This window comes from Sinohyriopsis cumingii, chromosome 15 (genome assembly GCF_028554795.1).
Source record: "Sinohyriopsis cumingii isolate HCF-2022 chromosome 15, ASM2855479v2, whole genome shotgun sequence".
NCBI classification, from domain to species: Eukaryota; Metazoa; Mollusca; class Bivalvia; order Unionida; family Unionidae; genus Sinohyriopsis; species Sinohyriopsis cumingii.
In genome coordinates, this window is record NC_142975.1 from 3,706,210 (window position 1) to 3,724,347 (window position 18,138).

Here is an 18,138-nt window from a genome sequence, read left to right on the forward strand (position 1 = left end):
CGGAGATAGATTGCAAGTGTTACTTGATGTGATGTCATGTGAGCACTCCAAAAGCATTCCATGATATGTCTAAAAATGTTAATAGATTGGGTTCCCTTTAATTCGGTCCGGTTTTGTTTATGTAAAGTTTACTTATAAAATACATGGTAATACTTGGTCCTCGACACTGCGAGCTTTATAAGTAATGTATGATTTATTAAAATGATCTTGGTAATACTTGGTCCTCGACACTGCGAGCTTTATAAGTAATATATGATTTATTAAAATGATCTTGGTAATACTTGGTCCTCGACATTGCAAGCTTTATAAGTAATGTATGATTTATTAAAATGATCTTGGTAATACTTGGTCCTCGACACTGCAAGCTTTATAAGTAATGTATGATTTATTAAAATGATCTTTCACCAGGAGCTGCAAATTCTCATGGAAATAACTGAATCCCTTTTTATCACCTCGGAATATATTGAAAGACAAATCTTTGAAATATCAAAATATGCTCCTTTAGCAAGTTTAAGAAAACACCTGCCCTTATCTCCAACTAATTAGCAACTATTACTACTTGCATGGGAGATAAAGACGGCTAAATAGGTCATTTTTGTGCCGCTTCTAAATTTGACATTTTGATAACCCATGAGAGGTCAAAGGTATATCTACACGCGCCAGATCACCTCATGTATACTGAAAGCAAAATCGTAGTAGCACAGTTAGAAAAAGTGTGACTACATTATCATTCCTTTTACTCCGCGTTCCAGATTTCAACCGCATTATTTATCTACTACCTTCACTCTTCATACATAGGAGATAAAGAATAAAGGTTGTTTGTAAGGTTGTGGCAAGATATGTTTATACCCAGTTGTAGTAAGGACCTAAGAACATACTAAAAACACCTTTCAAATCAGTCAAAAGATATAACCGTACTTCTTAGTGAAACTATTATTTTGTATTCAAAGTATTTCCCAGGCAAATATCTACTTCTAGAATCTGGTATCTACGATTCAACACGAGACAGCGAGTACTCTCGGAGTGAGACTCACTAATTTGCAAGATGGCCGCCCTCTTACTAAGACATTTACTTTTTTTAGCAGGCCTTTATGTGGCCGCGTCTCTGCCAACATTTTCAGAGAAATATGGTGACCTTATCCATACGAGGATAGGTGAACTGTTTCGGAGAGTGGAAGCCATGCAAGTTAAAAAGGACGAACCGTTTATCCCACCCCTGTTCTGGGAGAAGCATAAAGGAATGTACGAGAGTGACATCAAATTTTACTTTCATGGACATTTGGATTTGTATTTATTCCGAGAAGCGTTCAAGGTCTACGATGACAACATGTTCAACACAGCTTGGATCACCCAATGTTTGCTGGAGGCATACATGTATGTAGCAATTACGTCTGTCATTTGTATAAAAATATTGAAACATTTCAAAATGATTGCATCTCAAATATTGACCTCACTTACTCTGTATTTCTCGTCTCCTTGAATATGATCATTTATATAATGAAAAAAATATATGTTCTTCCTTGCTATGCACATTTAACATCACAGACTAGTTCTCTCGTCCTAGGTGCAAAAAGTATTTTCATTTATATCAGGTGATGTCTATCATGTATCGAAAATACTGAAATCTATGAATTAAAGGATTAACCAAAAGCATCGAATACGAGAAATTGTCTATTTTTGTAGACCCTAGATAATTGACGAAACGTAAATGACAGCACTGTATGCATATATATACATATACATATACATATATATATATATATATATATATATATATATATATCGTAGACGTATATATTCTTTATATACTTACGTATACATCAAAATACGTTTTTAAGGAACTCTCGAGACCTGCCAAATTACTTAACAATATAAGAACTTGCTACATGCCACTTAAAATGTGGCATTACGCTTCAAGTGTTATTCAAAATAATTCGTATTGACAGTACATCCGTTATGCTCCTGTTTGGACTAATTACAATTACTATATTTATATTTGTGCTTTTCCATACAGGTATGGTAATAGTCCAAAACCATCCGACGAACAAATTTTCACATCAGTAAAGTCAATCAAAGAATACCACAACAAGAATCTGAACTACTCTAACTCTCTGATGACGTTTTGGCCCCAGCAATACAATGAGACGACCAAAACATGGGTCAGCTATCCCATCAACCTTCATAAATTCTTCGAGTTAGCTGGTGACTTTAATGCCACCTATTTGGAAACCATTCTTAAAGATCTAGGATTTGCCGATATAGCTAGCATTTTGGACCGCCTCATGAAAACCAGGTTGGTTTCTTAGATATTTCAGAGCCGTACTCCTTTTATGTCTGTAATCTGCAGGGCAGATCACCGTGATATACATAAATATGACAGAAGTAGCAGGATGACATTTTTTCCGGAAATATTTGATCTCATACGGCACAGAACTTCTAAATGTATGTTCACAGCTTCAACTTCCAACGTAGTACACAGCGTGCAATAATCCAGTGAATGCCTGTCTATAATTCAAAGTTGTTTTCAGGTTTACCAATCCTGTTCCATGGCATGTATTATCTCACCTGTAAAATATATTAAGCATAACATAGTTTGTAATGAAAGTCGCTTCTAGGCATCAAATCATGAACATGCACATTTGTGAACATATCAATCCAAGTTCGCGATTAAAAAAATGGAAAAAGAATATAGTACTTTATTAATTATTTTCGATAGAAAATTAACGTCATTACAATTTTTACTTTACATGTGTGATGTATGTGTGTGTCCGTGTGTGTGTACGTGTGTGTGTCTGTGATTTGGATTTTTAACGTAGCTTTAACAATTTTTTAGTCATATCGCTACGATGTCTGCTGTGTGGCAGCTTATAGCAATGTCTAGCACTGTGGCATCATGTCGCAGACATGTAGCATGATGACCCACCCAGTCACATTATCCTGACACCAGGTCAACCAGTCTTAACACTAACCTCTTAATCCTGAGTACCATGCGAGGCAACTGTTATTACGAATTGTGTAAGTCTTTGGTATGACTCGGTCGTGGATCGAACCCACGACCTACCGCATCCGAGGCGAACGCTCTGATCACAAGGCCACTGGTGCACTCATGTGTGATACCTGTTGTTATACATCTTCATTGCAGGCGGACAATATAAATGGATCTGTAGCTTATATATATATATATATATATATATATATATATATATATATATATATATATATATATATATATATATATATGGGTGGGTGGGTATTTGTATGTATCAAACCATAAGCTTTAAAATTAACAAATAGCAGCCAGTATTATTGTACAATACGTTTATTCTATTTAGCAAGAAATATGTATTTTTACCAAACATGACATTTTCATTTTTGCAGGAATGGTTACCTTCATGCATTTCTGATTCCTCCTGACTTTGATGACACGTTCGTTAATGTTGGCCTTGGATCCCTTTTGACGGAAGCTGCTGCTGATTTCCCACAGTCACATCAACAATGGCTCTCCCAGAATACCAATCTTACTTCCGTTTTTGACAGCCTGAAGAAGTATGCATATCGCCCACTGACGAAAAATGATGCAGTTAATACAATAGATTGTCGGACCTACTTTTATCTCCGATACTTTTTGGAGAAACAAGTGGATGAAAAACAAGATGTTGCTCTGGTACCAACGTGGGTACGTTCCTGAATTATTAAAATGATGAATCATGAGACAAATTAAAGTCGTGCGGGAGGCATTATTTACCATCATGCATTTATTCCTACCATATCACCATGTCATTTCTGTGGCAGCAGCATGTATGACCAATATATTATGCTAGAATTGTATGAAACATTAAGCATGATTGTCTATGATTCATCTAAATTATTAAACTCATTCAGTATAATCATTATTCCAAAACAGCTTGCTTTACATTCAGACATTAATCTGTGCCGTTACATTTTTGTCTTATTACGATTGCATTATTCAAAACCACTGTATATTTGTATGAGGCAAACTTATTTTAACTGATAACTGGTACAGCTGTATCGACTGAACAGCAAAAGAAACAATAACATGAGTACGGGCTTTATAACAATTAGTTGGATTTTACTTTACAATGTGTATTGACCTGAGTAAGCGGTAATTTTCCAATTAGTAAAAGACTAAATAGTATCAAAATAACAGAAAATGTGTTTTAAACTTATGTCAGACTAAGCATCAACCTATATTCATAATAACCACACAATTCAAAACCAAAAGGATAAAATTGTAGAAACCAGCGTGAGTGTAAAAATTGTATTAATGAAAAGTAATGTATGACTAAGTAATATAATCGAGAACAGGAATGCATCTAATTTAGATTATATGAAACCGAATTATTTTGGTTCTCCTAGCCGATCGATTGCATTTTGTTTTAAAAGAAATCTTTGAAATGTTCAACTAACGCTTTTTGCAACAGAATTTAGCTGTTTATTTCCAAAATGTTTTATATGTGTATATAACAGATTCAAGATTTAAATGAAGTTCAAACGATGGGTCCCAAAGGAGTGGATATGCCCTTCAACATCAATAATGTTGACGCTACGGTCGCCGCCAATGGGGTGTTTGGCATAACATCTTCCATTCTGAGTGGACTAGCGGATCCAAACCTTCTTCAGGATCTTGATTTATTGGTACCACTTGTCTATTTATACATATATTTATCAGCGATACACATTAATATGATGATTATTCTGAATCATTATTAATTTCTAGGCAATTATAAACAGCATTGTAATATTGCGATCATGAATTATAGTTTCTATTCTACTTTAGTTACATTGTGCCAGGAAATGTGTCAGGAGAAACCTAGCGGTATATGATTTTGTGGACATACTTAAAGCGCGTTCATTTTCACGTTTATTTTAACTCATTGACACAATTTTAAACGAAGGAAATAACAAATTCTTATTTATTTTTTGGACACTTCCATTAAATGATTTTTCATGGAAAATTGTCATTCAAAGCGCTTAACCCCAAAAACTAAATATCGCAATGGTGTGCAATAATATGGCAAATATTTGTTGACACAGGTGTAAATGTTACTTTTAATTTTCAGCAAATTTATCTGAATACTTCGAACTTATTGGTTCATATGATCAACTACAATTTTTCCTCAAGACCTGACCTTGCACTTCTCTATTACCCGTCCGCTTTCGAGTTCTACTGGTTCGTTGCACGAACGTACGCCGAGCTGCAAAGGAGCACAAAGAAGGGTGCCTTACCTTATCCGGTTAGTTTTATTATTTATCAGATAATATGCCAGGTTACATTTCTGCATAAAGCATATGGAAAATTGATATTGTCTCGGTAATTAAATTAAAATGGCAGAACCATTATGATTATAAACTAAGTGTGGTTGGAGTTTTTTTAATTGCATCACATGATTGGGTCAAGCTAACGTAGGACGTAACCGTAAACTGGTGTACTGACTTTTACCAAAACAGAAAAGAGCGATGGGGTCCTTGCTAAAAATGACACCGTGTTAGACTGATGCTTTACGCCATCGGCTATAGTTTTAACCATATCAGGCATGTGCTGTTTGTCGAGTTACATTTTCCCGTGAACCTTCATCATTCTTAGACTGTCCTAAATTATGTGTAAAAACTAATCTACAAACCTTCCTTTTCTTTGAGATTTGAACATCATTATTTGTTGTTTAATTATTGAAGTGTGACCCATGCTAACAATATTATAAGGAATATATAAGAATTGTGTGCATCCTTTCTGTTTTCGTCTTAGAAAACGTATTCTCAAATATGATATAAAAGTACAGGACAGATGTATCACCCAAGCTAATTTTTATTTTTTTTATTTTGCTCCCGTATGCGCTAAACATCTAAGCAAGGAAAATACCATAAGCTAAAGTATTTGAATTTTACTCTGTTCTGCATTCTGCAAATGAATACAAAAATGACTTGAAATATTATATAAACCAAACATTATTCAATTTTGTTAAATAAATAGAAAGAAATGCTGGAGTGCAAACCTCTATACTTGTAAACAGAAATTATCGCTTCGCTCCAATGTTTGCACAGATTAAAAGTGCCTCTTATGAAATAAGCACTTATCAAATGCCCTTCCTCCAGTCAAATATTCTCTCCACTTGGCAGGTAATGGACGTTGTAAGGGATAGTCTTGGAGAGGCTCTCAGAGGAACGATGACACAAGCGGTTCTCAACGCCAGCATACCAAATGGAGCATCGCAGATGTATTTCGATGATTTCGTGGGTGACGGTGACCTAGACTCCGACAATAAAACTATTGTAGGTAACTTTGGTGCTGGTCTAGTGACTTTAAGCCATTTCTTTTTTAAAACATGGATTGCATATTTGTAGTAAATTTCAGCCATTAAATTGAATTCATCGTTAACGCAACCACTCCATCGCCACCACCATCAAGTCAACAGATGAAAAAAGTACGAGAGATAAAGATGAAAAGATAATTATTTAGTGTAATGATGCTACTAATTGTGCTGTATATATGACTGAATTTTATGATACTTAGGCACTAGTCTAGTCTAGCTTTATGTTTTCATTTACTTAAAGGGTACGTACATTGGCGACTCGTAAATTGAGCACTTGTTTACTGTTTTTCCATTCTGCCGTAAAGCATATTTATTTTTCCATAAATGTGTGATTACCCAGGTGACCGGTGTCGCAGGATAGAAACGAGTGGTTTTTTGGACTAAATGAATAAGACAAACACAATGTGAGAAAGATGGAAATTTATTAAACGAATTAATAAAGAAAAATATATGATGTAAAAATACAATGATTCTCTCACGCTCTCAACATAAGATTGACTCAAATCACTCTACACAACATTCACACATTAAAAATAAACCAAAATATTAAATCAATATGAAGTACAGATCCAAGAAACCTCATGGACTATAGATACGCTTCAAACAGTATTTTACACTATAAGAGATTCACATAATCACGAATATGAACTATATTAAGATTCAAAATAATATTATGAACACAACGAAGATTCAAAATAATCTTATGAATATAAAAATGCAATGGAACAACAATTGATCCAAACGTATACTTCTAGACCCCTTGTATAGTCGCACTATTCCTTGGGTTGTCCCACATTCTTATCGGCCGCTCGCACCCTTTATGGATCCACCACGTGTACACACCACGTATACACACGTACAGAGAGCATACAGCACCCTTTTTAATTTGCTACGTCTACGTCCGTGGCACAGACATACGTACATACATACATACGTATCGACAGCACGCAGCCTTAAATACTCTGGAAACTCCAGATAGCTCTAAACAGCTTTAGACAGCTTCAGACAGCTCTAGTCATATTCACAGTCACTTTGACAATCACACTTCACAGCGACAGACACAATCACAGCGACAATAAAACCAAATTGGTCATAATAATAGTTTCTGTATAATCTCTAGATATATGATAATACTTTAACCTCTAATAGTGACTTGTAATTCAAATTTCAAATCTGCATTGTAATAAATGCATTATTACGCGATAAGAGATTACAAACCGAATAAGCTTCGCATATCAAATGAAAATGTAAATTTAACACTTACCCCTATGGCTGGAGAACAATGGAGAGCGTACACTTCTTGACGTGATCCAAAACAACCAGTGTCGGTTTTAGAAATTGATCTTGCTTAAATGCATAAGAGAGTGAGCAAAAGTCAGGGTAGAATACCCGTGCATATCATGTTAGTAATGTTACTTCGTCATAAGTAATTTCTGGCGAGGTACATGTTAATACAGTCGCTTACCTGGAAAAACACGTATTCACCCTAGATAACGTTGTACGCATGTACAACGAGAAATAGTCAAATAGTTCTAAGGCAAAACCAAGTTATTTCTTTGCCTAATTCTGTGACAACCGGATGGCACTTCGAAGTAATTTTGCAATCATGCATATGTGTTGTAAGGTTAGAAAGCACTTTTGAATATTCTGTCTACATGTTTAAAAGTACAAACAGTTAAATATGACATGTAATATTAATTTGATTTTCTTTTTAACAAATGTACCATATCATATTTTTTATAGATCCGAGGGGAAGACCGTCTTTTTACAACGGCAATGGCAATTAACGCCCTAATCACCACATGGACAACATTTGATAAAGATTCGAGACACCTGGTATGGGAGAAAGGTCTGTATGACGATCAGTCTGTCAATGTCTGTCTACTCATGTTTCGTCCTATTTAGGTATATCAAATAGTATCTCTCTCCCAATCATTTTCATTACTCTCAGATTCTAAAAATAATCGACGTACACATAACTTTATGTTACGTACGTTGATATGAATAGTTCATGTTATTTAAATACGGCTAACTCTTTGGTTCACTACAGAATAGTTTTGTAGTCAACCACAAAGATGTATAATCTTTAATATAATCATAACTGCTAAACATATCATTAAGACAGCAAATATGTTTTACTTACTACAACATCAAATTTGACCTGTCCTTGAGGTAGAGCCAACTAAACGCATTTGATTCATCTTATTTCTTTCGTGTTGATACAATTTTGATTTAATCCATTGCATAAACTCACCTGCAACTTCTTACTTATCTTAGTCACTGATTCGAACACAGCATATCAAACGTGCAGTTTAGGCTGTGTTACATTTTCTGGAACTAATTGAATTTGGATGCAGTGACTGGACATTTTCGTTCACCTCACCCATCAGGAACCGGCCCAAACACGCATGTTTACCTTGTCATTCAACGCATAACAAAAGAGGTTGAACTAAACAAACATTCTAATTTCTTATTTTGCTGTTTAAACTCATACAATCTACAAAAAAAGAACAAACAATATAATCGATTTTCATTGAGACTACAATATAATGCAATAACATTACACTGCCTTTAATTAAACTTGTGATATCTCCAGAACAGACTCGAACACATTTAGAGTAGCGCATGCTTTTGAAAGAAGAAAGTTTACTGGTTTGATTTCAATTACTGTCGTAGGAAAGCTGAATACTTCCTGGATTTAGTCGAAGTTTGTGTATACCATTTGAATGGAAAATATTTATTTTGCAGATGTACCAAAAGAAGTTAGGGAGACAGTCGAGAAGGCGGCAAATTACTTGGTACACAACATGTTCAGTTTCAAGCCCTGGAATGCCTTCTTCTCTGGATCTGTTAAAGGAATAACGGTAAAATTTGATGTTGATAATTATCACTTCACTTTTCTGAGACAAGGCTTGCCTTATATCACCGTCCTTGCTGCTTCTGCATTGCATATGAACCGTGGGATACATTTTTAATTACGGTATATATATATATATATATATATATATATATATATATATATACCGTCTTTATGGCTTATATCCAAGAATTCCCGGATTCAGATCCCTGCCAAGTCATAATAAGATTTGAAACATTTCACTAAGAGCTACATCGCTTTCATGCTTAACATTAGAAACATGCTTGGACTGGACAGTCAGTGTGCAAGATAAGACTTGCATTGGAAGATTTAAGCATGCCGTTTCAGAAGTGTTCCTACCTAGGGAATAAAAATGGTGGTGGTAACATGATATCACAGACAGCAAGCTTTCCAAGTGTAAGTCAGCGGCCGAGGCGTAAGGGTTCCGCGATGAACTAAACTGCCACATGTTCGTGTCCTTGAATATCGACTGTGGTCTACAGCCTGGAACGGGATGCGATCCACAAAGTTGCAGCTGCCCCCGATATGCCATAGATGGCTAAATGATAATAGAGTCCCTTTACCGGATCGGTCGCAGCCTGGGTTACCAATGAGGCGCCATCAACTGGACACTAGGACGGAGGTGATTAGCATGATGCAATTGTCATCAAAGTACGGGCAAGAGATAACACCACAATTGGAACGTGGAATGCTAGGACGTTAAGACCAGAAAGGAAACTAGATGAGCTTCGAAATGAGATAGGAATAAACCAAAGCAACATCATTGGACTCTGTGGGATGTTGTTGTTGTTGTTGTAGGGTTTAACGCCATAATTCAGCACACGATATGCTATACATGGGGCCAGTATTAATGGTGGAGGAAGAACCCAGGAAAAACCCCGGAAGGTTGTTGTTGTTGTTGTAGGGTTTAACGCCATTTTTCAGCACACAATAGGCTATACATGGCGGCCAGTATTAATGGTGGAGGAAGAACCCGGGAAAACCCCGGAAAGAACCACCGACCCACGAGAAGCTACTGGCAAGCTTTCTCACATACCCACATTGGCCGAATCCTAGACTCGAACCCACGCAGGCAGAGGTGAGATGACAGTGATCCGTAACGAAGATCGCTTTAGACCACTCGGCCACTCGGGGCCCCTAAAACCCCGGAAGGAAACACCGACCTACGAGAAGCAACTGGCAAACTTTCTCACATACCCCTATTAGCCGAATCCGAGACTCAAACCCACGCAGACAGAGGTGAGATGGCAGTGACCCGTAATGGAGGGCGATTTAGACCATTTGGCCACTCGGAGCCCCTCTGTGAGATGTACTGGAATAATTTCGAAGAGATATCAACATATGAAGGACATATGATTTAATTTAATGGACATGACGACAAGGATGAGCATGAGACAGATTTATGGTAGAGAAGTACATACTAAATACAGATGTGGCCGACCAGTGTATAACAGGATGATTACCACGTACTTGATGTCACCTCCTTCAATTTGACCGTCCCTGACCTTTATGTCCCAAGGTCTAACCATGATGACGAGAAAGTGAATGCGTTCTACGACCGGCTATATTGACGAGGGACACACATAAACTATGTTCTATTTATTCAAGGAGACTGGAATGCCAAGGTAATAGAAGACACACGGGCACACTGATGAGATGTTTGATGTCCAGACTGTAATGAATAGACGAAAGAGAGATAACTAAAGCTCCTGAAGGTCGCCAACTAAAATAACCTCATTCTTTTGACAATAGATATGGGCTTGGCATAGTTCAGACGGTAAACGTCACAACCAGACTGACCATATATTGACGATTTAACGCTTCCGGTCTAGCATCATCATTGCCAGAATACGCAACTTCCCAGGAGCTGACATAAGAAGCTACCCTGACCAGGTAATGATCACCATCAAACATCGTCTGAGAAAGACGGAGATGCCAAGACACTAACCGATTTGGTTTGAACTTGACAACATTAAAACATTTTAAGTATCAATGGTCAGCAAATTATGGGTTCCTCACAATGTTAGGTGCATACGAAATAAACATTAATTCATTGATCACAATCTACGTCATGTCAGTAATAGGCACTTGGCAAGCGTCGTTAGATGAAGAAACCCTGGGTCACGATACATACTCTGGACATTTAGAATGTGAGGATAAAACTGAGGAGGAAGTGTGGAGACCATCGAGAAGCAGAAAGTACAGGGTGTTTAAGAACAGCTAAAGAGAGGGAATGAAAAACTTGTTAGAGGCCTAATGTAAGGAAATACAAAAGCCTGAACCATAATAACAGAACAAAGGTATAACAGTTGGTAGAGAAAAGATAACAGAAAAACAGGGATAATCTACCATGATCCAGGACAAGTCTGGTAAGAGTTCCACAGACGACCAAGAGATAATTAACAGAATGAAAGGGAAACTTTTCAGAGCTTTATGACCATGAGACTTCTGTAGACGAAACTGTACTAAATGTCCATCTGACAACAACTGTGGCTAACCGCCCGATCCCCAGGAAAGAAGTAGAGGCTGCAGTAAATGTACTAAGGAAAGGGTAGTGACCTGGGGTAGATATTATACCATCGGTAGCAGGAACCATCGTGATCGTTGTACTCACAACGCTCTGCTACAAAATCTGGAAAACAGTAGAAATTGCCCACCCTTCTTACTAAGTCTCTGTTCACACTAACATCACTCTTATTAACAAAGGGACTTGAAACTGTTCCAGAACTACCGAACAATCAGCCTCATCAATCGCCCAAGCAAGCTATGCTTAAGACCATCCTCAATAAACTGAAACCCCAACCAGAGCATATGTTTGTTGAAGAACATGCTGATTTCAGAGCCAGACGTAGCACTATAGAACAGATATTCAACCTTAGAGTCCTCTGTGAATAGTATTTGCATCATCAACAGGACCGTTACCATGTCTTTATTGACTTCAAGAAGGCTTTCGAAAAGGTATGGCATGGATAAACAACATAAACGCAAAACTAATCAGCACCATAGAAAATCTGTCTGACAAGGCAACTAGCGCAATTATAATCAATGGCAATATAGGAGATTTTTTCAGTGCTACTGTCGGAGTCAGATAGAGCAACCTCCTATCACCCACTCTCTTTAATAACTACCTGGAAAGGATCTTGTCCAATAGCTTAGAAGACCACGAGGGTAGTGTCAGTGCTGAGGCAGAACAATCACCTACCTGACTTTCGCTTATGATTTCGATGTTTTAGCAGGAATTGGACAAGGATGGAAAACCTTAAGTGAACCGTCTCAATCAAGCATCATTAAGGTATGGGATCTGGATCAGAGCAGATAAGACCAAGATAATGAAAAACCCGACTGGTATCCAAAAGGAAATAAATGTTAATGGACAGAAGCTAGGCAAAGTGCCAAGCTTCAAGTATCTAGGCGATATTGCCTTTGATTAAGGTTCAAAGCATGAGGTTCTGTCCAGAATTGCGCAGACAATAGATGCACTGGCTAGCCTAGAACCCATTTGGAAGGAGAACAGCATCAAGCTTTTGTCCAAAATTTAGCTTATGCGGTCCCTCGTCATGCCATATTCATGTTTGTTTGTGAGCCATGGACCCTGATCAGTGAAAAAGAGCGCAAAATGGAGAGAGATTGTCGCAAGGTTATGAGTGGGATAATGGTCATGATGATGATGATGAAGATGATGATGAAGATGATGATGAAGATGATGATGATGGTGGTGGTGGTGATGATGATGATGATGATGATAATGATGATGATGATGAAATGGGCCATGAAAAGTCGCTTATAAGAATTGTACAAAATAATATTGCCGTAAACGTTTCCTGTGATTGTGAAAATTGGGCGGATAAGCTTCACTAACTATAGTTTTAACAAACATGATTTATGCCATAAAAGAAAGAATAAATTCGTCGTGACGGAAAGACAGTCGACCATAATTAAGTCATTTATGGATTCGTAACTTTCATATATCATGATCCTGCACTGGCAAATCATCAAGCAAAGATTACCAGAACTTCTAGATTGCGCGAAACATTCAACACAATCAAACACTTAGTTCAGGCACACTATAAATACAATTCTTTTTCTTATAAATGTTTCATGAAAAATGTTCACGTGAAAAGTAGTGAAGGTACAAAAATTTGATCGTTGTGGGGTTAATTTTGGAGTTTTACGGCATGTGAATAATTCTGAGGTTAAATTGTTGTGATTTTTAATATATAAATGAAACATGATAAACGTTAACTAGATGTAAGACCATCTGAAAACCGTCCTGCTCATTAGCAAGACAAAGGTAGCACCCCTGTTATCATTTCATAATGACCTATGCAATATGATGACTTGGGATTGGTCACCATTTTGCCATTAAAATTTTCTGTTGATTGAAAATCAATTGTCTGACGGATGTAGGTATATAGATTGAGCTTGGCGATTCCTCAGTGGATGATGCTATATTAAGCAATGGATTAAGTAAAATGCTAGAAGGATGACATTTATTCAGAATAACCCTTACAACAATCAAAGTCAGGTACTTTATACAAATTTCACAGCTGATTAAGATTCCTATTTCTTTATTACTTTCTATGTAACAAATGGAGGGCACCCTCCCCTGACCAGGAACTTCAGGAATTGTTCCAAGACAAAGATGGCTTGTTTTTATTTGTATGTCCTAAAACTGACGTCGATCATACGGTGAACGATAAAAAATAACGTTTCCAAACCTTCGCAATTTCAGACATTTCCACTCTACCCAGTAAACCGCGTGAGTATCAAAGCGAGAAAACTCGCTGACTATTCGAACAAGGGCCTGAATCCAGAAGCTGTCCGGATATATGGCATGCAAGGAGTGATTCCGGAATCCGCGTATCAAGAGCTGCTGAAAGATAAATGGTTTAGCAACGCACCGCTTGATTTCCATGGTTATAATGATTACCCAGACTACTGGCCATTTTGGTGTTCAGAAGCATATACATATGTTACATCTATGTTGGCCCTTGCTAAGGTTTCAAATTCTGTTGATCTTTGACAAAATAACCGTATAAATAAATACACGATAAAACATCTCTGTTTGTTGTCACACGAAAAATGGTTTGGTTTTATGAAGTTTATCACCATCCATTTAACACCATAGATATTGTATGTTTCCCAGTATAGTCACACATAGTCATTCATGTTAAATATGTACGAATGAGTGTGCGACGATACCTGGTTATGTGCGTGGTCACTTATTTTTATTTTGTGCATTTTTTCTCTTTTTTTTCTTATTTTGTATTAAATATTTTTTTTAACATAGCCGATTACAAAAACTGAGGACCACATGGCAGATGGATCAGCCATGACCAAATGTGTTATCCTCGTTAAAGATAGCTTGTTATTATTATTATTATTATTATTATACACGACGGCAAAATTCTATTGTGTTTCAAACTGGGTCGAAATGCTAATCTTTCGCAAATGTATACTTATTGTGACATACATGTTTCGAATATATTATGATTAAAGCCGCCAAACATCAGTAAAGCCAAAACTATACAAGGGAAACAATTCAATGTAGACACATACAATTTCAAACTTCTCTAAAATGAATCGAATAAAAATGAAGAAATTGATATTAATGATTTCCTCTTGCACATACCGTCCTTTTACCAGAATGTGGTCAGGGTAATACAAATGTAAGTTATATACTGACAACGCAGACAAAACTGCATTTTCTGTCAATATTAATCCTGTATTATTTCAATGAATACTGTATATAGCTTGTAGTACATCAAAATATACAGCGATGTACATGCCATCCCTGTCGCGCTGTCTGTCTCTGTCATGTACATATATATATATATATATATATATATATATATATATATATATATATATATATATATATATATATATATATATATATATATATATATATATATATATATATATATATAGACAGACAGAGAGACAGACAGAGACAGAGACAGACATACATAGACAGGGAGAGAGACAGACACAGACACAGAGAGAGAAACGCAGGGAGAGAGACTGTGCGTGTAAGAGAGATTTGGAGTTTCAACATAGCTTTAACAGTTTTTCAGTCATATCGATACGATATCTGCAGTGTGGCAGATTATAGTGATGACTGGCACTGGGGCATCAGTAGTATATGGGGATACATTAGCGACAATGGGAATTTGCATTAAAAACACCCCTGGGTCAGATTAGCGACAATGGAAATTTAACATGGAGAAAAATTGTGGGTCAGATTAGCGACAAGGGGAATTAACATGGGAATAAATCGTGGGTCACTCTAGCGACAAGAGGAATTTAACATGGAACTATAGTGTGGGTCTGTCTAGCGACAAGGGGAAATTGACATGGGTGAATAGAGTTTGGGCTTTCGGGATTTTTTTTTTTTTTTTTTTTAATTTCTTTTAAAAAAGGGGTAGGGAATTGAAAGGCTATCTCTTTTCGAGAAATATGGCTGGCCCTGAAAAGGGCCTTTGGGTTTATGTTAATGTATCCATTAACATAAAGGGCACCGCATTGGTTTTCTTCTTGTCCTTAGGCTGCGTCTCACTGTTGGTCCGTAAATCAGCACTCTTTTCAGGCATCCTTGTCTTTTGACGTAGATCCTACGTATCCACAGAGTGGTGTTTGTCCTGTGGACAACGGTCCACTTGGATCGGACATACATGAGCATGTCCGTCCGGAACATCATGGAAGACACAAGCGTAGAAGATTGCACATCGGTCCACATCTTGAAGCGACGAGAACAGGTGAATCAATGCACTGAACTGCGTTTATTTATAGGTAGAGGTAGGATTGAAACGGATTGAGTTCATTCCCCAATCCAAACACGCGTTACAAAATTCAGTCAGCCCGCATCCAATCCGAAGAGAGCAGTCTGTGACGTCAGTTGGTCTATATAGATTCGCTAACGCTTGTGTGCAGTCAATCTATGCGACAGTGATTCAACATGACGGAAATTCAGAAAACGATCCATTGGGGTGCACCAGCAGGGGAGACTGCCCAAGGGAACCCGGACTTACTTTCAGAAGAGGTGAATTGGGATTTTGTGGATTTTCTCTCCTCGCAAGAATTTGTTCCGGAACCTTCGTTACCTTCTTCATTACCGCAAGTGGAGAATTTTAGACAGAGACAGAAAGAAGAATTGGAGAAATTTATACAACGACAAAAGGAAGCGGAACAAGATTTTCTCCTACAGCAACAGCAGCAAGAAGAGGTAAGAAAAAAACAACAGCAACAACAGCAAGAAGAAGTAGCAGCAAAGAAACAAGAGGGTGAGAGTCAAACGGCTACGGTACTGCTGGACATTTTAGCGGAGTTAAGAAGTCTGAAACAAATGTATCAGACTTCTTTATCACGACCGAAGAGAATACGACCTTCCCGAGCTAAACACGTCAACCCTGTGACTAAGCCTACCGTACCAATCTTAGTGATTTCAACCCAATCATTATCAACATTACGCAGTCCAGAAGTAGACCTTGGTCGTGGCAAAGGCATAAGTCAGTTAAAGTTGATTGCTTAAACTCACCCCTACACCAAAATAGAAAGGCCCTTTTCAGGGCCACCCACATTTCTCGAAAAAGAGATAGCCCTTCAATTTTGCCAATAACTCAAAAAAACAACCCATTTTACCCCTATAGTACGTATCTTTGTATGAGTCCGTGAGTGTAGCTTCTTATTTTAAAATCAAAACTCAAAGACACTTACCTTATATCATTAATTTATTCTTTTCTCCATTTTTTTTACAATCCAATTCACAATTCAAAACAGAACACTTTAATGAAAAAGTTCATTGACTTCTTCTGTCTCCTTGTTTAGTCTCTCTGTTTTTTGAATTTTTTCAATGTCACACTCTTTTCCTCTTCTTCTTCCTCCTCGCTTTCTTCCCTTCTTCTTTTCTTCTCCTGTTTCTTTTTTTTCACCTGTCTTCTTTCTTCCTCAGAAGAATCCCGCTCTTCCTCTGAAGAATCCCTCTCTTCCTCTGAAGAATCTCTCTCTTCTTCTGACGAATTCCTCTTTTCTTCTGATTCCTCTTGTTTCTTTTTTGGGCAATCTGGAGACCAATGTCCTTTTTCTTTACAATAATAACAGGTATCTTTACTTTTGTCTTTTTTAGTCCCTGTTTTTTTTCTTTTTTGACGGTCTGGACACTCTGAAGACCAATGCCCTTTCTTCTGACAGATATAGCAAGTATCTTGACTTTTATCTCGAAAGGAAGGAGAGTAGTCCGTGGGTTGGTCTGAAGAGAATTTTCTAATAACCCCTCGCAAAGCTCTGACGAAACGTTCGATTTGGTTAGTCTCTTCCATCGTTGTGCTCGGCTTGAGAGTGAAATGAATAGTGAAAGGACAAGACACACACCCTTTTATATACGCTGGTCTGCCATGACTATAAATTAGTCTATGGTGTTTAAACTTGAGTCATTTGACGTTTTGCACTCAAGATGAAACGATCCTATTCATTTGAGAAGAAAGAAGAAGAAAGTAAGAGGCAGAAACGTGATCTATCGCCTCGTACCAGGGCTGAAATCTTGGCACAAATTCATGCCAGTGATTTTGAAGAGGACATGAGTGAACCAGAATTTGAAACCTCTAAACCAAGTTTGCCACCCTTAGTCAACCCTGAAAAATACTATTCCATTCGAGAGACGGAAAAGCGCTCCTCTAGAAAATTTAGAACCACGGCTTACAAATACACGGTGAAGTTTAAAGATTTTAAGTCCGAAGTACCGTTAGAGAAAGCAGAAGTGTTTATCACTGGGGTGTGGGATTCACTTCACTCAAGCGACAATGTCAACCCAAAGAAGACGATCGCTTGAGACTTTCCATACAACACGACGGTTTGAATCGAGTTTAGCACCCCTGCAGAATTGACCGCTTCCAAAGTCATGGACAAGATTCAACACGTACAACAATCTAATGA

The 18,138-nt window shown here is 37.4% G+C and overlaps 1 protein-coding gene across 1 annotated transcript; it reads left to right on the forward strand.

Moving 5' to 3' along the window:
• The first annotated feature begins 689 nt into the window (after positions 1 to 689).
• Positions 690 to 14,813, forward strand: LOC149781139 (uncharacterized). Its single transcript, XM_089934716.1, has 9 exons — positions 690 to 1,374; positions 2,015 to 2,293; positions 3,379 to 3,676; positions 4,489 to 4,656; positions 5,082 to 5,255; positions 6,136 to 6,288; positions 8,073 to 8,178; positions 9,078 to 9,193; positions 13,940 to 14,813. The coding sequence occupies exons 1-9, from the start codon at positions 1,046 to 1,048 to the stop codon at positions 14,228 to 14,230; spliced, it is 1,914 nt and encodes a 637-aa protein (XP_089790842.1). The 5' UTR covers positions 690 to 1,045; the 3' UTR covers positions 14,231 to 14,813.
• The last annotated feature ends 3,325 nt before the right edge of the window (positions 14,814 to 18,138 follow it).

What these genes read in the sequence shown, in the direction of transcription:
- LOC149781139 (XM_089934716.1), top strand. Translation starts at nt 1,046, where the DNA reads ATGGCCGCCCTCTTACTAAGACATTTACTTTTTTTAGCAGGCCTTTAT. An exon ending in TGTTTGCTGGAGGCATACAT is followed by an intron (nt 1,375 to 2,014) that starts GTATGTAGCAAT and finishes TTTTCCATACAG; the next exon opens with GTATGGTAATAGTCCAAAAC. An exon ending in AGGGTGCCTTACCTTATCCG is followed by an intron (nt 5,256 to 6,135) that starts GTTAGTTTTATT and finishes TCCACTTGGCAG; the next exon opens with GTAATGGACGTTGTAAGGGA.